At 36.7% G+C, this 25,119-nt stretch overlaps 2 protein-coding genes and 1 long non-coding RNA gene across 6 annotated transcripts in view; 1 reads left to right on the plus strand and 2 right to left on the minus strand.

Annotated features, from left to right (window-relative positions):
- The window catches only part of LOC110776098 (tRNA ligase 1), a 63,665-nt gene that overhangs the window by 31,470 nt on the left and 7,076 nt on the right, over positions 1 to 25,119 (plus strand). The window contains exons 21-29 of one of the 4 annotated variants that reach the window (XM_021980661.2): positions 3,889 to 3,965; positions 4,935 to 5,006; positions 5,263 to 5,339; positions 6,308 to 6,388; positions 6,797 to 6,899; positions 8,527 to 8,685; positions 9,198 to 9,567; positions 11,501 to 11,560; positions 23,345 to 24,242. In XM_021980661.2, the coding sequence (XP_021836353.2) occupies positions 3,889 to 3,965; positions 4,935 to 5,006; positions 5,263 to 5,339; positions 6,308 to 6,388; positions 6,797 to 6,899; positions 8,527 to 8,685; positions 9,198 to 9,567; positions 11,501 to 11,514 (953 nt within the window). In that variant the 3' untranslated portion in view covers positions 11,515 to 11,560; positions 23,345 to 24,242. Of the gene's footprint in view, positions 1 to 3,888; positions 3,966 to 4,934; positions 5,007 to 5,262; positions 5,340 to 6,307; positions 6,389 to 6,796; positions 6,900 to 8,526; positions 8,686 to 9,197; positions 9,953 to 11,500; positions 11,561 to 23,344; positions 24,243 to 25,119 lie in introns of those variants that run through there. The other 3 variants (XR_008928215.1, XM_056837273.1, XM_021980660.2) reach the window with 3 other exon arrangements.
- Positions 12,700 to 23,423, minus strand: LOC110776099 (uncharacterized). Its single transcript, XR_002529994.2, has 4 exons — positions 23,262 to 23,423; positions 15,135 to 15,272; positions 13,115 to 13,218; positions 12,700 to 12,979 (listed from the first exon to the last, which is right to left on the minus strand). It is a non-coding gene; the product is annotated as an uncharacterized lncRNA (long non-coding RNA).
- Positions 16,046 to 20,691, minus strand: LOC110795527 (serine/threonine-protein phosphatase 7 long form homolog). Its single transcript, XM_056837275.1, has 5 exons — positions 19,582 to 20,691; positions 18,556 to 19,471; positions 18,371 to 18,458; positions 16,810 to 17,241; positions 16,046 to 16,718 (listed from the first exon to the last, which is right to left on the minus strand). Exons 2-5 carry the CDS (start codon positions 19,464 to 19,466, stop codon positions 16,179 to 16,181), a joined length of 1,971 nt encoding a protein of 656 aa, XP_056693253.1. The 5' UTR covers positions 19,467 to 19,471; positions 19,582 to 20,691; the 3' UTR covers positions 16,046 to 16,178.

Below are 25,119 nucleotides of genomic sequence, written 5' to 3' on the forward strand. Positions count from 1 at the left end.
TACCGCGTTGTTTATCATTTGGTGAATTCAATTTATGTCATGGATGTTACAACTGTTGTTGTTGATGATGATTATTGTACTACCAGCACTAATAATGTTTTTAAGTGTATTTAGTTTTGTTTTTAAGTGCTATTGTTGTACCGTTGTGGTTACTGCTTCAACAAGTTCTGGGTAACATAAAGAAGAAGATAAATTTCCAAAAAATGCAAGATATTACTATGGAGATTAAAATATAGGGTCCTAGCAATCAACGAATCCTTATTCGTAAGTCTATTTAGGTTAATCATTTGTGTGAATATGGCGGTGGTTATGAGATATGGAGATGGGTGGGTATGGACTATGGAGTTGATGGTTGTTATTGTTGCGTGGATTGCGAGGAAAAACGATAAGGAAATAGAAACAAGATTATGGCCCTGTTTGGCAATTAGCGGTTAGCGGTTAGCTGTAGCGGATTGTCTTAACTGATTTTACTAGCTGTTTTTATAAGCTGGTTTGACTAGATGATTGTATTAGCGGATTGTAATAAAGTGTTTGGTAAATAGCTTATTTATAATAGCTGTTTGATGTATAAAATGACCAATAAGGACATTGGGTTAATTTATTTATTTTTTTGAAGGGACATTGGATTAATTTATTATTGGGTACTTCATTAATAAGGAATTTTTTTATTTAGATCTACTTTGTAATTATCATTTGGATGAACATTGATTTTTTTTGTAAAATTAATGTTTAAAGTCATTAAACCATTTAAACCATTCCCTCAAAAAAAAAAAAACTACTTAAATCAAACTTAATTGGGAGATAATACTCCAACTCCAAGAATATACAGAGTAGTAGAGTACGGTTTAAAAAATTATTTCAAAGACTTATGTTTTACGGAGTAATGATTTAAAATTATATACCAAAAAAGAAGAACTACTTACCCCTAATTTTCTACCCACCTTTCTTCATCTTCCTTAACCACAAAACCCCAAACCCCCTCACGCCAACCCACCGCCATCACCATCTCCATGAACCCAAAAAAAATCAATCGAATTTCACAATTCAAATCAAATCATATACTCTTACGGAGATTAAAAATCGGTGAAGCCCAATTAGAACTTTCACAAATCAAAATTTCTCTTCAATTCATAAGCATATTTTAATCTGAAATTATTTCAATGAAGGTTGAATTTCTCAAATGGAGACATGCATGTATATTTGTGATGTGAAATTATGGAAGAGGATAGAGAAATTCCCTCTTTTTTGGGCGAGTAAAGAGAAGTACCTGATCAGTTGCTCATGCCGAAAGAATTGAGAAATTAAATGGAGGTTAGATTATAACCTGGAATTCCCAAATCCTAGGGGGTAAGGTTGTCTTTCCTTCTCTCAAATCCCAACAGCTAATTGAAAACGCTGATATATTGCACTTTTTCAAAATTAGCGTTTTAGGTTCAATCCGCTAACTGAAACCGCTTACAACCAAACACATGAATTAGCGGTTTAACATGGTCAAACCTCTAACAGTGCCAAATCCGCTAAAAGCTCTTCAAACCGCTGTTTACCAAACAAGCCCTATGATGGTGAGGAGGAAGGAGTAAGAAAGATGCATAAAAGAAAAATAATTGACCTTTTTAGCCGCTTTTCAGTGATTTCGGTTCAACAAAAGTTAATGGGGTGCAAAGGTTGAATTATTAGATAATAATCCAAAGGTTTGAATATTAACCGAAAAGCCTCAAAAGGTTGGATTATTTAGTATAATTTTTCCTATATGAAACTCAAAAAATCTTAATAAAACTTAGAATGTCTTTACTAAAACTCAGAAAATCACAACTACACATTCGAAATTTATTCTTAACCAGACCAAATTTAATCGTAACTAAAACTCAAAAAATCATAACTAAAGCTCGTGAAATAATAACTACAACTTAGAAAATGAAACTAAAAAGCACAAACCTAAAAATTAGAAAATCTTAACTAAAACTCAGATAATCTTAACTAAAACTCAAAAAATTATAACTAAACTTTAGAAAATTAATCTTTAAAAAAAAAAAAAATATCTTAACTACAACGAATTTCTTTGTAACTTAAACCAAGTTATTCTTAACAAGTTCTTAACTAGCAAGCCCAATGCCGCAACCCCAACGTTTAAAGTTTGTATCTAATTATTCCTAAGTTAGAACTAAGTAAGACCCTGTTCTTTCTTTTGAGCTCAACTGAATTCTCCTGAGTTCAAATAAAAAGTAAAATATAAATAGTAAATACGTAGTAATAAATAGTAAATAATATGAAATGGTACTTTTTGGTCTAATTTAGCAAATCGTGGAGCGAATTGCGGACCTATACCCGATCTCATACTAGCGAATCAGGTGACATTGCTACTTAATGTCAACAATTTATATACGAACAATAAGGATCCTTTTCAGTTTCAAATAGAACCGTTGGGCAAATAGAGAATAATCTTCTTATTGCTAAGGAAAATGTAAGAGACGGGCTACCGAAAAAAAGGTCCTTACCAATGTATAAAAAGGCTCAAGGCGCAACAAGGCGATTTGGAGTTCCTAGCGCCTTAGGCGCGCCTCGGTGCGCCTCATTGAAGTGAGGCCCTAATAAAACGTAAAAAAAAAAGTGAAAAAATGGTGTGCCTTAGTAGGTGCGCCTCATCGAAATCGCCTCGCCCAGACAATAAAAGGCGCTGGCTCCAATCGCCTTGGTCATCTTGGTCAAAATCAGGTTGTTAGCTTTCTAGAGTGAAGACAACTATAATGGCAACTGAAGTCTGTACCTAGCTATTCCTAGTAGAACATATATCTAACCTTTTTACAGCAAGGAAATGTATACATTGATTACATAATGAAATGCGGAATACATACAGCAGAACCCTTGTGATCAAAACAAGGGCCTGTGAACACTTCCCACAGAAGAACCCTTTAAACCCTCCTACATCATTCATCAATGGTCAATATTTCTAAGGAGTAACCCTAAAAGTCGTTGGACAATAATTTTTGTTTCTTTACTTCTAACAACCTTTATGAAAGACAAGCTCAACTTCAGTGTAAAATTAGGAACCTCCAACTTGAGTATAGCAGTCTATATAAAGTTTTTGTACAACCTTCACACACATATAAAGAGTGAAGATCAATCACTAAACCCAAAATAAATCTACCACTGGAAAATGCTACCTAAGAAAATTTATATTAGCAAGAAAAAGCAAATAAACTATTAAGCATATTCACAGCTTTCTATGCATATTTCTACCTTTGCACTTCACAGCCATATTTCCTTGTATTGTTCTCACCTCTATCACTTAAATTGCCTTTGATTCAACAAATATGAAATGAGTTGACATGGGAAACGCATAAAGCCTTTATTCGCAAGTTTTGAAGTGGATTCTAATCCTGACAAGTTCATGATTAATTTGACTCATCTACACCCTTTTATAGCAGTACCCTATAGCAGAAATGACAAACTTCTACGAATTCCACCACACAAGTCAACAAAAAAGGAATTAGAGAGTATTAAAATTACTAAACAGAGGCTTAGCGTCTGCATAAGAAGCGAAGTAGAGAATTCATAAGCTTACAATCTGTCACCTCCAATAATTCAAGAGTGGAATCCAAATTGCTCATTTTTTAAAAGTACATGTGTGTCCTCTAAAATCCAAAATATTGATTTCCATAAATTATGAATTCATTTTCAAGAATGTGGTTGTTAACTGTAATTGTTATATATTCTCATGTTTGCTGTTGCTTCAGTACCTGCATGGTCCTTCTTCTTCTTCCTCCATGTCTTTATTTATTTTCCATTCAAGGGATAGGCTAGAATCAGTATGCTGCATTTATATTGAATGTTTATGGTCGAATGGCATGTGCTATATAATGCATCTTTTTGTGCTTTCCTGTTGTGTAGGCACTGATTCGAATCCTTTTTGCTTGGACGCATTATCTGTTTTTATGTTACGCGTGCTTCAACGAGATAATCATCCGGTATTGTGATCGCTTTAATCTTACTAGTATGCTATGTTACTCCGACACTCCCTCGGACGGCTGGTGTCGGTGTCGACACGACCCGATCCGCGACACGACACTCGACACGTGTCCGGGAAGGTGTCGACACCGGTGTCCGAAAAGAGTCGAAACTGCAGTGTCGAAATCGGGAAACTAAGGCATTGAGTCTTGAAAATTCGAAACCCTAGATCTAGCAATTGACGGTCGGGGAAGGCGAGAGAAGAACAACTATATTGGGACTTTTATTGTTGAAGAAAAACGAGCAGATTGCACTCTTCAATTTTTATTTTCACTGATAATTGACTGCCGTGAAAATATGCCATGGTTATGTCTTCCTTTCCTTCCAGTGTGTTTTGCGATGTTGATGATGGTGAGTGGGGGTTTGCATTTTTTTTAACCTTTTGTTTTAAATAACCTAGGCCTACCTACCAGTACCACACATGCAATACATTAAAAAAGAAAAAGGTGGGAAGTAGGAACCCACGTGGCCACTCAACTTTTTCTGTTTTCTACTTCTCTATTTATTTTTTTATGTTTTTTACATAGGATTCCACTATTTATTATGGAGTGCTTTTCAATTTCTTCAAAACCTCTTTTAAACAACTTTTATAGTGTTTTATAATTTGAATTTTAACTGTTATTAATATTTTGATATTCATCACTTTTTTTTATTTATTTATTATTTAACAACTATTTTTTATTTGTATTTCAAGTGTCGATTTTTTTTATCCGACACTTTGTAAGGCAGCCGTGTCTAGAAAACAAGTCAAGACACTCCTTTGACCGTGTCGGAGTGTCTGCAAATATTTGGATCAGAGTGTCAGATACTCCGATACCCGTGTCGGACACGACACCGACACCCGTGTCTGAGTAACATAGCTAGTATGAGATTACTTAATTTTTATCTCATACTTGTGCTTATTTCTTAATTTTTCTATTTGGCGGCAGGGAAACCTGGATAAGGCATCTCCAAATGCAGGCTATGTACTACTTATGTTTTACCACCTTTACGAGGGCAGGGTATGAATTATGAGCGCATCACTTGTCTACTTATTCTTCATATTTATCTACGTTAATTTTACTGTCCAAAATCCAATTTACCCATCCTTATTTTCACCTTTGCTACTTAAACTGTCTCCTCCTTCCCATCCATCTTTCCTAACTATCTGCATTCAGCAAACTAGAAAAATCAGTTTGTCTTGGAGTTCTTAAATCATGTGATTTTGGTGCAGCTATTTTATGCATGTCCTAAATTGCTTAATATTTTTCTCCTCAGAGCCGCAAAGAGTTTGAAGCCGAATTAATTGAACGATTTGGTTCACTTGTGAAGATGCCTTTGCTTAAAGCTGAAAGGTTAGTATTCTCCCTATTATGATATTGGTGTTTTCTTACTCTTCTTGGTTTCGTGCCTCAGAAATTTGGCTATTCTGCACAAAATTGTTATAGTGACTTTCTTTTCTGCATATGTTACTTTCTGTGCTCCTCCACTTTACCTTGCTTGTAATCTAGTTAACAATTGACAATGACCATATGACTTTTTCCTTGAACAAGGTTTAAATATCTCTGGAATTTAGTTATCGAACTGAGGAGGACTCCTTTGCAGCTCGAATTTAAATGACATTCTTCTTGATATCTTTATCTTATCTTTACTTGTATACTCTTTTACTTTAGTGTGTGATTAATGATGAGCTTTCCTATGAAAACAGTTGGAACAAAGGTGCCCCTCTTATGCTCTTAAAATGATTACAGAAATTATGACGGGTTTACAGAAATTATGAAGGGTTAACAAATTATGCGTAGATTGATCAGAAGTCCTTTGGAAGCTTGCGTCTTTAGTATGATGTCAGACTCAGAAATGGCCTTTTACCGTTGAGAGATAGTCTCTAATAGGAGTCCTTTTGAGAGCCAGTGACTGCTCGGGTTTTTAAGAGTTTGGGTGGGTGGAAGATATTATACTTTTAGCAGGTAGCAGGTTTACGCTGTTAGAATCTTGCTTGTCTAGAAATCCTCTTCATTGCGTCGCTTTTTAAAAATTCATGCATGAATAGCTGTTGCTAAGAAGATTGAGTTATTTATGTGAGTTATCTTGTGGTTAGGCGCTCTGATGTGAGGAAGGACCAATTAACTCTTGTGAAGTTGCTATCCAATAAAAATTATAGCAAAACCAACCCACATCAATTTGGAATAGTAATTTTTTTGTGAATCTGGTTCTATTGAGTTAAGGATGACCTAGTTCTTGTTTTGTCATCTTTGTGAATGGTGTCAACTATTCTAAGGGCAATATGACTACTTGATGTTAATTTTTGGTTATTGTTGAGCAGGGCTTTACTACCTGGTCCTGTAAAAGCTGTGCTCGAGGAAGGGATCAACCTGTACATGCTACATACTAAGCGACACAAAAGGTTAGTGTTTGATGTGACGTGTTATGTGCTCTTATTCTTCAATCAAATTGGACCTTGGTTCTCCATGTGCATCACTTATTAGGAGTGTGTTTCTTCAAGTACAAGTTCTAATAAGTCGAGAGTTCTTAAAAGGAACTTTTGTTTTTTTGAGGGAGAGGATTTGTGTGATCTTATCTAAGTAAAAAAGTAAAAATACTTTTGGATCTCTAATAGTTTCCTTCCATTTTAATTATTTATTGTTTTTCTTTCATCAAACAAAGAAATTAAACCTCTTGCAGCTGGCTTCGTTTATGATAATTAATTGATAGAAAAGCAATGAACTGATCTGAACTCAAAATGTTCAGTTTTAGTTTCTCCCTCTCTTTCCAGTTGAAATCTCTTAAGATTGTGAGCTGTTGTCATATGCAGAATGGAATCAAGTAAAGGCTCGTATGCAAAGGAGTGGGTTACGTGGGAGAAGCAGTTGCGAGAAACTTTATTGAGCAATTCTGAGTACCTTAATTCTATACAGGTAATGTTCTGTACTGGCAGCTTATGGACTAGAATCCTTGGTTACCTCATTTCCCTTGAGTTTCCACCATCCAAGGGCTGCCTCTCTGTAATGACAATGCCTTCCACTTTAGTATCGACTGTCAAGAGGCCATTGAATAGTAGTCTGATGGAGAATTCTACGAACCTGATAACCTGTTGCAGGATGTAGATTAGAGCATTGCATATCCGTTTCAGTGAATTTTCTAAAAGATGCTCTTGGAAAAGGAATTATGAAAGTACTACTTTGTTATGAATATCTGCAGGGTACAGTTAAAGCATCACTAAATTATTTTTCTCTTAGTAGCGAAATATAAGAACTAGTATAAAAGGGAAAATGCTTGAGGTAGCACAGGAAGAAGAAATTTGAAGACAGAGAGGAGAAAGAAGAAAAGGAAGTTTCAAGAATAGTTTGCTAGTAGTTGTGGCTATTTTTTCTCTCTTTTACCACATTCTAAACTTTGGTCTTCTCGACAGTAGTTAACTCCTGTTTCGGAAGATCCAAGTAAAAAATAGATCGATATATCATTTGCTAAGTCGACATTTTACCCATTCCTGTTTCAGTGTACGTCTCTGATCGTGATTAAAATGTATCGAACTTTCAATTAATTTTTCATGTCAATTAAATTTTTGTGGTAAGTAAACTATTTCTTTAAAATCTCTTTGGAGATGAAATATTTGTTACCGTCCACTTTCATAGAATCACGGGCAGAGATAACTGGAATGGTGTAGCATGATAGTAGTGATAAAGATCTAGGTAAACTTTAGGAATGAGGTAACATGCAGTTAATTTTTTTTCATATTTTATTATTTGCATATACTATCAGAATATCATCACAGAGCAAACCTGCTGTTTGCCTAACTGCGTAATTACTGTTATATATGCTCTTATTTTTGTAATTACAGAGGTAACCTACTGTAGGATTGGACCATCATAAGAAACTTACGGTCAGTCTTTAGTATACTAACTACTAAGGCTAACATGGCCTCTCTTTTCACGTGGTGTACAAACCCATCAGAAAAAAATTCTGGAAATTTAACTTCATTTAACTACGGTTTTTGAAATAGCAGTAGAATATTCTGAAAATTAAGGTGACGAGTTGCATACTCCGTATTAGGTAAAAATTTTAAGTTGATTTTAATTTTATGTACTTTTTAACTTTGTGAATATGTAACGAACAACTTATATGGTCATAGTTTTCTTAAGATACATGACTTAATTTGCAATATTTTCGCATTGTTTATGATTTTAGAAATTGAAGATTTTTAGAAATTAATACATGGTATCGTGTTGTAAATGCTGGTATTTATTCTTTTTATGTAGCGCTTGTCACTTGTCGACAACGTTATCAAACAGAAGGCCACAACTCCCCATATAGAAATTTATATTGTTGTAACATTATTCCTTAATCGTGTGCTTTGAGCCTGCAAATTGGCTAGTTTGCTTATATGTGACATTGCTTGTTCTTTTCAAGACATGTTGGCTTACATGCTTCTTTCTTTCTTTTTTTTTCTGTAAATGAGAACTTCCTGTTCAGCTTAAATAAACATAAGTTATTTGGGTTTTCTTATTCATCAAATTGGATGTCAACTTTATCTGCATTTTACAGATTCCGTTCGAGAGTGCTGTAAACAGTGTAGTGGAGCAACTAAATGCGATATTAAAAGGTGATTGTATGACACCTAGTTCTGAGAAGAGGCGGGTTGGAGCAATTATTTATGCTGGTATCAGTTTGCCTGTTACTGAAATCAATCGGCACCTCAATGATGTAAGTGTTCACAGACCCTTCAATTATTATTTCAGAACCCTTGAATTATTATGATTTACAGAAGCTGACAACTGAAAACTTTAAGTTTATGGATCAGATGACTGGTTTACTTGATACCCCGACTTTGAATTTTACAATTGTGTTCTGTTGATCAGTTTGCTTCTCGAGTCATATTGAAGGTCCCATCTTTGCTACCTATCTCCTGGGATTCCTTTAATTGGTATTTCGGAAAACTGAATCCACTAAGGAAGAGCTCATGAAATTATACATTTTAGATCTGCCCTTGTGCTATATCAAATTGTGTAGCTTGATTTTATGCTGCGATTTCACTTCAAAAGTTGACAGTAGAATTTTCTTTGATAGATTACCATGACAATATTTTGAAGATTGATTTCTTGGGGCTTAATCTTACCCTAATATTTCCAAAAATTTAAAACTAATAACAATGGACGGTGTGCTAAGAATCTTACTTACGTGTAATGTTTGGAATTTGTTGTCGTCTTGTCAAACAGATTGCTGTTTCCAACTCCATGGTTGAACGTTTCTTTAGTGACAAGAATCTGGCAGTAACCAAGAAGGTTCATGTAACTCTTGCTCATAAGAGAGCTCATGGTGTCATAGCAGTGGCTAACTTTGGTCAATATATTAACCGTAAGGTTGATGTCGAACTTGTTGCCTTATTGTTCTCTGCTAATGTGGCTGCTTTGGAGGTATGCCTTGGCTCAGTGGATGATGAAAAGATTGAATCCAAGAACGAATGGCCACATGTTACCTTATGGACTGCATCAGGAGTTGCTGCTAAACAAGCAAGTACTTTGCCTCAGTTGGTGGCACAAGGGAAGGCATCTCGTATTGAAATTGATCCACCTGTTGTTATACAAGGTGTAGTGCAATTCTTTTAGTTTAGCTCCTTAGATGTTAGTTTGATTCAACATGTCGTTCCTTGAGCGCCTTGCAGTTAATTTTGCGTTTGTGGCTAATAGATCTAGAAAATTATGAGAAATTTTGGTAGCAAAGTTTGGCTAGGAGATTGTATGATTTACGAATAGTAAAAAAAACGTCAATGAAGAAAGCATGAGATATGGGAAAAAAGCTACCTGGGAAGCCGAGGAAGAAAAATGAGAAAGAAATATCCAGAGCTTTTTTCCCGAGGTTAGTTGAGTTACGGGGTCGTTACTCGTTTCTTTTAACGGGTAGAGTGCGGTAGAATTTCGCGCTTTTTACCTTATTTCTCCTTATTTATACTAAATTTATGCTTTCTATTGAATTTTCCCTTCTTATGTCGAATTACTTAAAGAGTACAACAACTAAAATTTTGCAAGAAAACGTAGCAAAAGTTCCTTAAAGTCTCAAGTTTTGAATTCCAAAGTGGATTACCATGATACCTTGTATTTTTCTGAAATTATAAATATATTTTATTATATTTATAAAGTATTTTTGTGATTTTTAGAAATTAAACTGCATTTAATAATGATTTAAATGTATTTTTATTTAAAATAATATAGTTATTATTTTATTAAATTCTGAAATAAATTAAAATAGTTTTATTATTTTATATTTTTAAGTCGGAAAATTAATTGGGTAATATTTTAAATAAATTTCGAGCCCAATCCTGGTGAACCCAACAGAGTTTTAAAGCCTCTAATCCTAGTCCAAACCAAATTGTGAAAACCCAACGCAAACCCCTAAACCTATGCCCACTAGGGATTAGGAACCTATAAATACACCACTTCCTCATTAATGATCCCCTCTAGAAATTCAGAAATTCTCTCTCCTCTCTTTTGCTCTCCTCTCCTTTCCGCCCCCTCTCTTCGTTCGTCCTCGCCTGCACACACCGTGCATCCCTGCTCGTGTGCTGCGCTGCTCGTGCCTCGAGCATTCGTCCCCTCACCCGCACACAAGCAATCGAGCACTCGCATGTGCCCCTCCTGCCTCGTGCCTCCGAGCACCGTCCCTCACACTCGCCTCTCGATCTCTCTCGCCTTCGCTCCCGCGCACAGCGTCGCACCCCCTTGCGCGATGTTGTGTGTTGGTGCTGTTGTTGTTGCTCGCTCGTGCCCAGCTGTACACTCGCCCACACTCACTCTCTCTCTTCCTCTCGTACTCGTGTGCGCCGAGCCTCGCCCCTGCTGCTGCTTGCTCGTCGCTGGCCGCACACACGCACACGGCTTCGTGTGTGTTGTGTGTTTTATTTTTGTTCCGGTCAATTCTTTGTGCGCCCAATCACATTCAATTCGTGATTGTACAGTGCTATAGGCCGGTTTGGTATAATTCTCTTCTTCCTTGCCTATTCTATTTCAATTCCGTATTTTAAAATTATATTATTATTATTATTATTATTATTATTGATTTTGGTTAATTAAACCGTTGGGAACGGTTATGAACACCGTATTGTGATCTTTTACGCGTTTCAATTCATAAGGATGATTTTAAATAAAAAAATATTATTTTCAGATTTAATTATTTATTAAAGCTTGGATTTTTAATGCGTAAACGTGATTTTTATGGTTAATTAAGATTAGGTTTTTAATCTTAATACAATGGGTGATTGATTTACATAATTTAAAGTCGTTTTCAATTATGGAAATCAAACCTAATTTTCAGATTTAATCCAAAGCTTTAAAGTGTTGATTTTAATGATTTTAAAAGCGAAATATATAATATTTGTGTACTAGACTTTAATTGTTCAAGTGAGATTATTATTATAAATGTGAACAACCAATTTCTAATTAAATCAAAGGTTTTTAAATTCTTAAAAGTTGCTGGAAATTTAGTAAGCATGGATAATAACTAAGTTTTATTATTTTAATTGTAGGAGGTGATTTCTAACCTTGATTGTGATTCGCATAGTGGCCCCCGTACTTAGATATTCGAGGTACGTACATGCCTAGGGTGACCACAAATTACACGAGGACTATGTGATGATTATTATTTGTGAATCTTGTGACTTGATGTATTATGGAATTCATGTTTGATTGATGAACAAGCATGTTGTGGTTTATTGTTGAATTATAAATGCCTATGTGAACAGTCATGTTGTGATCTATTATAATCGCTGAATTATGTCAAGTTGTTGTTCAAGTTTATATGCATGTATGAGTGTTTCACATGCAAGGGATTATGTTTATGCTATTGTACGGGATGTCTAGCATACGTTGAGCCAAGTTTTATGCCGTTGTGCATCATTTATTCTACCCCGCTGTAGGGTATGGTTTGGGAAGTTATGTGAATTGACCTAAGGACTATTCGTGCCATGTGCACATCCCGCTTGTTAATTGCCAATGTCGGGTTATCTCAATAGTATATTGAGAAGGAGCAATGGGAGTAATATCACTTGGGTCCTATGTTTGATCACAAGTCCTAAAGGATTAAAATAAAGTGTCAATGTTTGCTTGCTTATATTTTATGACTTGTTGTTGTGTCTTGAGTTCACCTTGTGCATAAAATATAAATTAACGTAAAGTGCAACCCGAATGAGCTTCAAAACTCTTGGAACGTATATACCTTGAGTATGAACAATGGGGGGAGTCACTAGTAGAAAAAACCCTATTTGCAGCGCGGGTAAAACAGGCTTTTTGCAGCGTTTTTGACACTGCAATTGTGATGGCTGCAAATACGTATACTTTTTTTGCAGCGCTCACAAACGCTGCAAATAGTTGATTAATTGCAGCGCGGGTGGACCTGTATAAGTTGTAAATACTATACTATTTACAACGCCTACTACGCAGTATAAGTTGTAAATAAATGGTTATTGCAACATTTTGTCTCAGCACATGCGCTGTAATAAGTTTTCATTTGTAGCGCATATTCATTATACGCGTTGTAAATAATATATATATATATATATATATATATATATATATATATATATATATATATATATATATATATATATATATATATAGTAGCTAAGAAATTATAATAAAAACATTATAAATAAGGTTGCAGAAATTTCGCCATAGTTTCCCCTGTAATTTGTAAATCCCGGCCAAAACGGGAATTTATATAAAAACATGTATAAAATATATATATAGCATACATATATGCTCCAACATCCATATATGTTACAACCAGCTAGCATTCAACATCATAATAATATATTTCAATGCACGTACATAACATCCATTAAATATATACTAGAAAACAAAAATATACAACATATATTACGTCTAGATCAACCCCAAACTCATTTGGCGGCATCCATCAAATACTTGTCCTTAAAGTACTTTGCCCATTGTTCTCGAGTTTCTTCTAACTCCTCATTAGAGTATGGGATTTCTCTTTGTACATAACCCTTCAAAAATCAAAAACTTGGTATTAGTTACTAGAAAATTAGTTTGAAAAACAAAAACTTGGTATTAGCTAGCTAGAAAATAAAATTATTGAATCTCATAACTAAAATTTATAAGTGTCTTCACGTACAACGTACCTGGTAATTTTTTGGATGTTGTAGACAGCATAGGCAAGGTATTCCTGCTCAGAAACTCAGCTGAGGCTTTCAGTGTTCATCTGCCTCTCTTCAGTTCTTCTAACCTGTTGCTTCAACAAATTGGTGATCTTGGCATCAGTAGTGAATAGTGATTGGTGCATAAAATGATAAAACTACATGACAAACATGCTTATTGATACACATTGCTCATTGTAACTAATCGTAATCAAATTGGTTCCAGATCATGTCAAACTTGATCAGCAATGATTGAAAAACATTGTTGTCTGTCTCACATACATGGATCCCTTATTAGAACTCTAACTTATACCAGTACATCTTCAGATAACATTCCAATAAATTTCACTAGCAAAGCATGCAATAAGGGCACGATGTAATAAAATCAGAAGGCCTCGAACTGTAAATAAAGATCAACAACTACCTTACATAGTTACTTAAAGTTTGAATTAAGTCTGTTTTAGCTTAAAGCTAGAGTATTACTTAGATTAATATGTATATAAGCTACATCCAAACATTTTCATGGCAAGGAAAATTTGATTTTGCTCAATAATTAAGCATGAGGACTCCAGGTATGATAGAAAAATCACGCTGAGCGAATTTTTAGTCCACTTCAACTGATCTAAATAATTCACAGCATAACTAGAAACATTTTTGGTGTGCCTTAAATATACAGAGGGATATTTTGGTTTTAAAATGCAAGTATGAAAAACCTTCCTGCGGTTCCCTCTTCCTAGCAAAATCTTTTCAAAATTGTAGGTAAAAAAATATCACCAGCAAATAAAACTTGGGTTAACATCTTTGGAAGATAGATCCCTCTGAATATTTAACACTGTCATTGGGAAAACCTCAAACCAAATACCGGCTGTACAATAAAATTTCTAAATAAAGTCTGACATTGGTTACAGAACTTTAGAGATTGATCCTCAGGAAATCTCTTTTCAGCTTCTTCCATAACCTAATTATATATAGTAAACAAAAGTAATGCCCTATTACTGTGTACTAATCGTAATCAAAAGCATGTTTTCGGGACAATACATCTCCAGAAGAGGAAAGAGTTTCCTTTAGATATAAAAGTGTCATATTACAATTACAGTAAGATGATTGTTAATCAAATAAATTTTCAGAACTTAGAAAGACTACTGAATTTTTCAGTAAGTGCAGCCAATTATTTAACTAATACAAACAAAAAGAAAAACTGAGACTTCAACAAGACGCAACAATAAAACCATTCGAGTTTCCTAGTATGAGAATCTTTTGACTATTATTTAAAGCAAAGACAACTTACAAAGGCAGACATGGAAGTTCTTCTCCCAAAATTCTTAACCTTATTAGATGATCAAAAGTATTGACCCTAGTACAAGCAAGGTAGTAGGTTCATTCGACCTTTATTCCAATATCTAACAATCAAATGAAACTATATAAGATAGTCAAAAGATTCTCATACTAGGTAGTAGGTTCATTCCACTTCATATATTTTTTTACTGACATGCAATGGAAGGTTGCAACAATCTCTGAAAACAATCCTTAACATAAACAATGAGATAATTTGGCGATGGACAAACCTCACTCCAAATTCCAAAGACCATATATTTAACACATTTTTGCAAGGGTAAATACTTGGTAAAACTATCTCCCGACATTTTCTAAATTAATAATTAGATTTAAGAGAGGCACAAATTTGAATTCCTTTTTTAGCATATACATAATTAAATGAATTAAAATTAAATAAATGAACAGGCTAACCCACCAAAACAAAAAATAAACAAAATAGGAACATTAAATAAAGTCCATAATCACTACCATAAACCACCTTCACAGTTCACTCAACTCCAATTGCTTACAATATAACAATACTATCTCACATTAGTAATAATTCGCGGTATTCGACACTCGGTATAGAGTATACTCGTTACAATTAACTAAAATTAGAAACACCAAATAAGAAAATGTAACCCAAAATTAGAAACATAAACAAAGAAAGGAGCTGAGGAAAGAGACTCACGCCATGGAGGAGGACTAGTAATGCAGTAAGAAACATTAGGGAGCTGATCTTTCAGCGGGTGCGGCGCTGGCTCATCTGCCTTTGCTGGTGCTGCACCTTCGGCCATCACTTCTTCTCACTCCTCAGTAATAATATTCACTAAGAAACACAATCAATACAGAGAAATCAGTTAAACTTGCAAAATCTGAACAAACCCCAGATCCAAAGTATTCATTTTTGAGAAACCCAGTAAAATAGTTTGAACAATTTGAAGAACATCATATCAAAAACCCAGAAATTTTAGTACCCAGAAAACATAAAAAAGGACACTGACTTGACTAGAAGGGAACAAACCCACATGCATATCCACTATAATTATTGCTCAAACCTACCTAAAGAGACTGTAAAAAGGCACTAAAAATCAAATTATGTGACCAAAAAATAGTGGGAAATTTATGAGCGATTTCCGTCAATATTGCACAAAGATAAGTTAATTCCCAAAATACGTTACTTTTTTTGTTAATTCCCACCATACCGTCCACGTCAGCATGGGAGAGAGAAAACTAATTTTTTTTTTCCGGTTCAACACTAAACCGCTATCTGAGATAGCGGTTTGATTTAGAACTAAACCGCTATCTCAGAATGCGGTTTATACTACTTAGCCGCATTCTGAGATAGCGGTTTAGTTCAAAACCAAACCGCTATCTCAGATAGCGGTTCATAATGCCCCCTGCTCCAAACTTGCAGTTTCCAGTGTGCAGCCAGAAAATGGGCTGAGATCTTCTGCCAAATAGTCCAACTCCAACAACCTGTAAACAAATCCAAGATCTCCAACAACGTCTATAATCCAACTCCAACGTTTGTAATCCAACTCCAATAACCTCCACAAATCATACCAACCAACCAAACCATAACACTTATGCAACAAAATAGAAGAGTGCAAACAAAAAATTTCCAAAAGTTCAATCGTTCCAATAATGACACATGAGTTTCTAAAAGTTCTAAAAGTTCCAATACTAGCAAAAAGAACAAAAGATTACACAAAATTTCTAATGTAGCTCAAATCTAAGTTCTACGTTGTTTCTTTGAATGCTCGGACGATGAAAATGAGGACTCATCCTCCTCGGCAATTGGCTCGGGACGTTGACTAGGAGAGCAACCCTTTTGTCGCCGGTAAGTGAGAAGCTGCAAAGGAGGAGATGAAATAACTTGTGATGCTGGCGGAGATGCAGGAGGAGTAAGAGGTGGAGGGCGTGGAGAAGGTGGTGGTGGAGGGCGTGGAGAAGGTGGTGGTGGAGGGTGTGGAGAAGTAAGTGCTAGAGGGCGTAGAGGAGGAGTAAGTGGTGGAGGGCGTGCACGTGGTGGTCGAAAACCACGCCCTCGAGAAACATGTGAGGTGGAGGTGTCGGGTGTACACTGAGACGAGGCTAAATCATATTGTTGGAGGATATGTTCTTGCCCCACTCTTGATAAGGTCTCAATGCAAGAGGAACTCAAATTGCGTAACGTATCAAGAGTGAGAGGAAGGGCCAAACTGGGAGGTAACTCTAACGCAGAATCCACAGCTCGAGTGCATCTTGAGGCAAGATCAGCCAATGCATGTGACTACAAAAAAGAATGTGAAACAATAATTAGAATTCAACATTAGTTATGAATATAAACATTATACATGAAAATGGAACAAGGATTAATTTACCAAAATAATATCAGAGGAAGACGGCTGATAATGAGTGGTGGGGGGTGATCGTGTAACAGGAGTAATGAGGAGTCTCGTGATGCTACAATACCAATCCATATACTCCTTCATCCTCTCACGATGACCGGCAAAAGGAGTGCCTTGAACAATCCGACTCTCACGATCACGCCACTCCTCCACATATTTGCGATGCATCTCTTCAAACTTCTTGTTTTTATGCCGTCGATCCACATTATGAAGATCAACACTCGTGTCACACGCAACGGGAACTGACTGTTCCAATCCAAACTGACGCATCACTCGATTTGGGTAGTGGTACTCAACAATGTCAAAGCAAATCAACGGTACAACTGAGCGCCATATATCTCTATCACATCTACAAATTTCGGGTAGTAAACCAAGTACCGTCTCTGAATATGGCTGCCAAGTCATCTACAATAAGTAAAAAGTGAGTATTTAGGCAATTTTAGGTGAAATTAAGCAATTTTAGGCTATTTTGGACAATTCTAGGTGAATTTAAGCCTTTAGGTGTGATTTTAAGCTATTATAGACTATGTTAGGTGAACTTAAGCGTGTTTAGGTGTATTTAGGCTATTTTTGGTGGATTTAGGCTAATTAAGGTGAATTGAAGCTATTTAAGGCGATTTTAGGCCATTTTAGGCGAACTTAAGCCTTTTTAGGCAATCTTTGGTGAATTTAAGCTATTATATGCCATTTTAGGTGAATTTAAGCTATTTTAGCCTATTTTAGGTGAATCCAAGCTATTCTAGACTATGTTAGGTGAATTTAAGCTAGTTTAGGCCTTTTTATGCTATGTTTGGTGGATTTAGGCTAATTAAGGTGAATTGAAGCTATTTTATGCGATTTTAGCCTTTTTAGGCAATTTTTGGTGAATTAAGGGAATTTTTAGACAATTTTTGGTGAATGTAGGCTATTTAAGACAAAAATAACACAAATTTACCTAAATTAACCTAAATTAACATAACTTTATCTAAGTAGAATCGAGGGAGCTCAAATTGACGTTCGTTGACTTAATTGACCTAAGTTGACCTAAGTTGACCTAACTAGTTGAATTAACCACAATTTAGACCAAAGTTGACCAATGTTGACTTAAATTGACCGAAGTTGACCTAACTAGTTGAATTTAGGCAATTTTAGTTGAATTTAGGTCAATTTATGCTATATTAGTTGAATTTAGGTCATTTTATGGTTTTTTAGTTGAATTAATCACAATTTAGACCAAAGTTTACCAAAGTTGACTTAAATTGACCAAAGTTGACCTAACTAATTTAATTTAGGCTATTTTAGTTGAATTTAGGTCAATTTATGCTATTTTAGTTGAATTTAGGTCATTTTATGCTTTTAACTTGAATTAATCACAATTTAGACCAAAGTTGACTTAAATTGACAATTTAGACCAAAGTTGACTTAAATTGACAATTTAGACCAAAGTTGAACTAGTTGACTTTAATGCACCTACATTGACAAAAATTGACCAAAGTTGACCTAACTTGAAACAAAAGAAGCATTTGAGTAATTAGTAAGGTGAGATATTAAATACCTGTGTCTCCTTTTGATGGTCAAGTGCATCCCTAAAGAAAGAGAGTCCACTAGCTGTATGGCCACATGAAAAGTGAACCCTAAGCCAACTAACAAAACAAGTAAAGTAAAGTGTTAGTAAAGTAAAGTGTTAACAAATTACTTGATTTATCGAAGTAGTAATGAGTAGTTAAACAAATAAGTTACCTGCATGCTAAGGGGTCCACTCCACGCTGATGCTGAGTACCAAGAATAGATGGATCGTCGACCTCAATAGGATGCTCTGGGTCAGGAGGTGGAGCATCGCGAACTCTCGAAATCCTCGGACGACCAATGTGAATATGCTCCCATGACCATAACTGCAGAAGTATAAGTGGACCACCAATGTCACGGGATCGTCTACGAGCGGCTCGACACATCTGTCGATACAAATAAGCAAGGGTCGCACTCCCCCAGCTGTATGTCCCAGCTCTACGCAAGTCGCGTATCAATGGCAAGTAGACGAGCTGCACGGCATCACCGCTCTTATCAGCAAACAAAATGGACCCCATAAGTGCAAGAATATATGCTCGGCTAAACCTCTCATAAACAATATCAGCAGCGTCATCAGGGGGGCCCTGACTGAAGTGTCGCCTCAACCAAGTCATCCTCAATGATGAACCCTGGAGAACAGGTTTTCCATCATCACCAGGCTCTGGTCGTATCCCTAACAACTCCTCGACTAAAGCTGACCACACCCCAGTACCATCCCCTGTGACAGGAGCCCCATGAACTCTGAGCCCCAACAAAACAGCGACATCCTGCAGAGTAATAGTAGCCTCACCAACAGCCAAATGAAAAGTGTGCGTCTCCTGTCTCCATCTCTCAATCAATGCTGTGATCAAAGACCTATCTAAGGCTAATCCACCACCAACCAATCTATGTACACCATAGAACCCTGCTAATCTAACAAACTCCAAGACTCGATCATGTATCACCCACTCTCCTAAACCAAGCACGTGCTCCCGACACGTCAAAAGCCTGTCCATACCCCCTCCCCAAACATCCTCACTCCTATGCTCCGCCTGCAACGTCAAAACCGAAGTATCACGTGGGCCGGGATGGATCGTCGGCTCCATGAGACCTGAAAAAGAAGTTTATTAGAAATCGTAAAATCACACGTCAAAAGAAATATATGCACAAAAATTAAACTTAGAATCACACATCAAGAGAAATATAAACTGAGTTTATTACCCCGATGATCCAACACCACCCCTAGCTGCACAAGTTTTCTTATTATGCCCTTGACGTCGACAAATGCTACATGATTTTACATTGACACTGCGTCGAGCACTCGAATCCATCTCATTAGGGTATCGAGACGACTTTGGGCGTCCCACACCACGCCGTTTACTAGCATCAGCAACTATTCTCACCCCAGTATAATGAGGCCAATAGGGAACATCAGGAAGTGGATGAAAGCTCTTCAAGTATGTTTGCCTATACTCGACAGTGGTAAAGAAAGGATCAACGAAAGCAGCATAAGATAAGCTGCGAGAACGACAAACCGCAAGCACATGGGAGCATGGCAACTTGTAGATTTTTAATTTCTCACAAGTGCAAGTTTTGGCTACAAGGTTAACAGTGTGTACGTTACCACCTTTACCTGAAGCCCTGCCTCCTCGTCCAGTTGTAACCTCAAATAGCCCCATCTCATGATCAAAGGCTTGGACCTCGTGAGCACCAGATTTTGCCATGTTCATTTCAATTGTTGTTGTGGCCTTCTCAACGAAATCGTGGCCTTCTTCAATTCTCCTTTTACCCCAACCTCGTCTTGTAACAAAGTAGGAGTTCACTCGGTAAAACGTCATCCGAACAAGGGCGGTTATCGGCAAACAACGAGCACCTTTCATCACCCCATTAAAAGCTTCGGACATGTTTGTGGTTTTCACGCCATATCTAAAACCACCATCATGGTGGATCGACCACCGATGAGAAGAAATATCCATCAAGTACTTATGAGCTTCAACATTCAATTCACCAATTCTTCCCAAGTAGTAATCAAACTTCTTTCTTTGACGAGCATCTGCGGCTTTTCCGAAAAGGTTCTTCACATAAGCATTCTTGAACTGAGTGTTGACATTAGAGGCAAGGTGACGAGTACAAAATCGATGGTGGGCACGCGGCTCCTCCCACCCACTATTGACCTCATTCATTGTTTGCAAAATCCCTGCATGTCTATCAGAAATGACACATAAACCTTCCCTCTGAGTAACTAAATGCCGAATGCATTTCATGAACCATTTCCAACTCTCACCATTTTCACTTTCAACAATAGCAAAAGCAAGAGGGAACAATTGAGAATTCGCATATGTACCCATGGCTATGAGTAACGTGCCCTTGTACTTACCATACAAATGAGTTCCATCTATGGTGATTAGGGGTCGACAGTGCTTAAAACCATCGATGGAAGGCTTGAATGCCCAAAACACTCTAAAAAAAATGTGAACAGAAGGATCTTCATTAGAAGCCAAGGTACACCATTCCACGACGGTTCCTGGATTAGATTCTTTCAATGCTTGCATGTACCTAGGCAACTCTTCGTAAGATTGCTCCCAATCACCAAAAATGCTTGCAATAGCCTTTTGTTTCGCTGACCAAGCTCTCTTGTAAGTGATGGTATACTTAAACTTAACTTTCACCGCTTGCACAATAACACGGATTTTCAAAGAAGGATCGGCACGAATAAGATCTTTTATCTCATTGCATACAAAATCAGAGGAGAGAAGAGGATGATCGATTGAGTTTATGTCACCCAAACAATTACTTGCATGGGGGCCATTATACCTCACAATTCTGAATGAAGCAAGACAAGGATCCTTGATTGCACGTAACCTCCATGAGCATTTGCATGAACTCTTTCTTTTACACTCAACTACGTATTTTGTGGGCTCACTCTCCAACACCTTAAATGAATGATTTTTAGCTATGGAATAACCTTTGACTATGTCTTTCAATTGCGCCGAAGAATCAAACTCTTGCCCAATAGCAAATTCACCATCGAAAGAGTGGTTGTTGGACCAAGTCCTCCAAGAATCAAGCAAAATCGGATCCAACTCTGCAACATTGTTGAAAATTTGAGATGGAGCGCTTTCTCTTATAGCTTTGTCATTAGCATCTTGTGTATCTTCATCTTCATCAACATCACTATCCACCCCAACCTCTTCATCTCCAAAAAAATCAACACATATTTGATCTAGAGAATCGAAAAGTATCATAGATGGATCACCATTTGTAGCTTCTACATGTGGTGTTTGAGTTGGAGAAGTGAGCTCTAAATTGTGTTCACTAGCATATTGTTCATCCGTAAGCATTCTTGTGAATGAACCCGTTAACCCACTTTGATTTGTCAAGGGCAAGTAGGGAAATGGACTCGCCCATGAATCCATTTCATGAAAGGATTCCAAGTGGGATTGAGTTTCAGGTTGCTTTGGAAGTTGCTCGATGAACAATTGCATTGTGGTTGATTGTGTTTGAGACATAGCAATCAACATTGCTTTTAAAGAATTGTCATCATCCAACGGAATGGCTTCATATGAACCGGACATCATTGGATACCTCATTAGTAGCTTCAACTCCACATATCTCGAGTCACATCTCATAAGATCATAAACCTTACTCAAAACCTCATCATAACTCATTTGACAATTGACAAACCCAAATTTTCGCTCTCCTCCTTTATATGTAACATCACCGCTACTTTGCAAAATTTCCCCTCCCCAATGACAATAAATAGGATAGTCTGGCAACTCCATATTCTAAACAAAAAATAATATGATTAATAATATGAAATCCCTAATTTGGGCCATCATAATCTGATTTCAATTCAATTGAACTTGAAAAATTGAAGACTAAAATTCCAAATTGAAAAACTCAAGAGCTTAAAACGAATCAAAGATCAGAAATAATTCAAAAAAATAAAAATCACAGCATAATCACTTTAAAATAATATAATTCATAACATCGCTATCTCAAATAGCGGTTAGATATACGTTAACAATAAAAAAAATTACAATTAATTCAGGGTAATCATATCATAAACTCATCAATCAAACATAAGCATGATCTTCCTAATAACATCATCAAACAAACCTAAACATAGCAACGATTATTACTGAATTAATAATTAGCTTCAAATATATTAATTCAAAAAAAAATTAGGGCTTACCTGATTTCGAACCACCGACGACCGGTGGTGGGTGAGAAAGAAGCTCGACGGCTTTGGTGGCTGATGAGGAGGCTCGACGGCTAGTGGTGGTGAGGAAGAGGTCCGACAGCCGGCAAGGGCTGAGGAACAATTTCGAAACGGAGGAACGATGGAGTTGGGTGAGAAAGAGACTCGAGAATCCGTTGTGGGTGAGGAGGCTCGACGCGACGGCCGGAGGTAGGGCGAGGAATGAGGTCGGCTAACGGCGAGCCGGCCGGTGGAGAGAGAAACAGGGACGACGGAGACAGAGAGAGACGCAGAACAAAGCGGGGTTTTTTTTGTGCTTTTGATTTTTTGAATTTGCTTGCTGCAGGTAAGTGATAAGTGATAAACCGCTATCTGAGATGGCGGTTCATTAAACAGGAACCGCTATCTGAGATGGCGGTTCATTAAACAGGAACCGCTATCTCAGATAGCGGTTAACCCCCATAAACCGCTATCTCAGATAGCGGTTTTGCGCTGCTTATTTAAAAAAAAAAAGACCGGTTCACTATGCTGACGTGGACGGTATGGTGGGAATTAACAAAAAAAGTAACGTATTTTGGGAATTAACTTATCTTTGTGCATTATTGACGGAAATCGCTCGAAATTTATGTAAAACTCAGAACTTAAAACACAAAAAATAGCCCAAATTAAATTTAGAAAGGGGAAATTTGAGTAAACATACCTAAGCAAAGTTCAAATGCTTCCTCTTTCTGCTTCAATTTCGAATAAATGTTGAATTAACAAGACTGAATTTTCAATTTGAAGGTACCGCAAATCCCTTCTTCTATCTCCACTTATCTGCAATTTTGGAGGGCGTGTGGTGTTGCCAGCGGCGGATATGAGATGGAACAAAAAACCGCGACTGGTGGCTGGCGAATTCAAGGGCAAGAGAGGAAGAGAAAATAGCGGCGAGTGAGCGTTGCGAAGGAGTTCCTCAGAGACGAAGAGGGAGACTACGGCGGTGATACCTTTGTGGTGGCCGGCAAAAGATCAAACCAAAGAGGAAAGTCAGACTACCGGCGGTGAGATTCGCGAAGGACCGAGCATAAAATTCGCGAAGGACTGGAAGTATGTATGTAGATCTGATGGAGATCGATTGAAGACGATGGCAAACTACCTGGGATTGAAGAGTGATGGAAATTAGGATGACCTAGTATAGGAATTGCAGCGATCAAATATGGGACCAAGCTGCAATTAAGAACTTGCAGCAAACGAATAAAGGGAGATGTTGCAATTAACCTAACTAATTGCAGCAAATATGAATGTCCCGCGCTGCGATTTTTTTTTTAAAAAACCGTATTTTTCGCAACTCAGGGTGGACCAAAACGCTGCAACATGGTCATTTAATGTTTGACCCGCGTTGACCATATCACTATTACAACGCTTATAACTGGCATGAGTTGCAATTGATGAGTTGCAAATGAGGTTTTTTCTACTAGTGAGTCTTGCCGGAAAACTTGTACTCCTTGAATGATACAAGACGTTGTTTCATTCTTTCTTTTAAGCGCGGGAATTCCGTCGGTATGGGCCGACAGTCGGTATCGCCCGACATTCAATTATTTATTTATTGGTTTGGTGTGTGGTTGGCTTTCAACACCCTTTTTCTTCCTGTATGGATATTTATATTTTACCCGTTAGAAGCTATTTCTCAATTAACATGTGAGTCAAGAGTCGTGTCAAGTGTCGAGTCTTGTCTCTATGTTTACTTGTTTACTTAAATGACTTTTGCATGTGGATTATTATATTGTCGAGTGAAGCATATTAGTTTAGGAATTCATTCTAGCTTGTTGGTACTCAGTTTTCGCTGACTTCGTCCTTCATGTTTCCTTCGGTCATGGGCTTTGCCTTAATGGCCCCATGATGATCCATCATTGCATTTATAAACATGTTTGTAGAGATAACTTGTGGGAGAAGTTATCATTATGGGATTGAGTTTGAGAGATTATTCCTCTTACGTATTTATAAACTATATAACTATTTTCTAGTCATGACTACTTTAATTATCTAAAATTTTAGTTAATGGATCTTGAATGAATTTATGTTTTGGTTTTGGGCCTTAATGGTTCCGAGTTGTACGATGGCCATTAACTATTTATTATGTTTGAAAGTTAGTTAAATTCTGCTGCGTAATTCTGGTAAATAGCCTTAGCCGTTAATTATCACGGTGGCGGTAATATCTTGGTAATTCATGTATTTTGAGTTGGAAAATGGTTTTATAAAAATAAGGAATTATTATGGTGTTACAAGGTTTAGTTTCTTCATAGATTTTATACATTACCTTTAGTTTTAATTTATGAAAATTTACTCTATGATTTGTGGTTGAGTTTCTTTACACACTTTGGTATGTTCTTGTTGTTCATCCTCAAGTTCATCTTTTAGGTTGAGTTTCTTTACCCAAAATAGAAAGTCATATTTTCATGTATGGTTTGCTTATATCTTCTAGGTTTAAGTTCTACTATGTGTGAGTAGTTTCCTTAGGCTTAGGGTTTGGGTGACCCTAGTACAATTATGGCATGATTCTCTTTCTCTTGTGCTATTTT

This window comes from Spinacia oleracea, chromosome 2, assembly GCF_020520425.1.
Source record: "Spinacia oleracea cultivar Varoflay chromosome 2, BTI_SOV_V1, whole genome shotgun sequence".
NCBI classification, from domain to species: Eukaryota; Viridiplantae; Streptophyta; class Magnoliopsida; order Caryophyllales; family Amaranthaceae; genus Spinacia; species Spinacia oleracea.

Coding starts and splice junctions, on each gene's coding strand:
- LOC110795527 (XM_056837275.1), bottom strand. CDS start 19,466: ATGGAGCCGACGATCCATCCCGGCCCACGTGATACTTCGGTTTTGACG. Junction 18,459..18,555: donor GTGGACCCCTTAGCATGCAG/GTAACTTATTTG, acceptor TTGTTTTGTTAG/TTGGCTTAGGGTTCACTTTT. Junction 16,719..16,809: donor CTTCCTCTGATATTATTTTG/GTAAATTAATCC, acceptor TCTTTTTTGTAG/TCACATGCATTGGCTGATCT.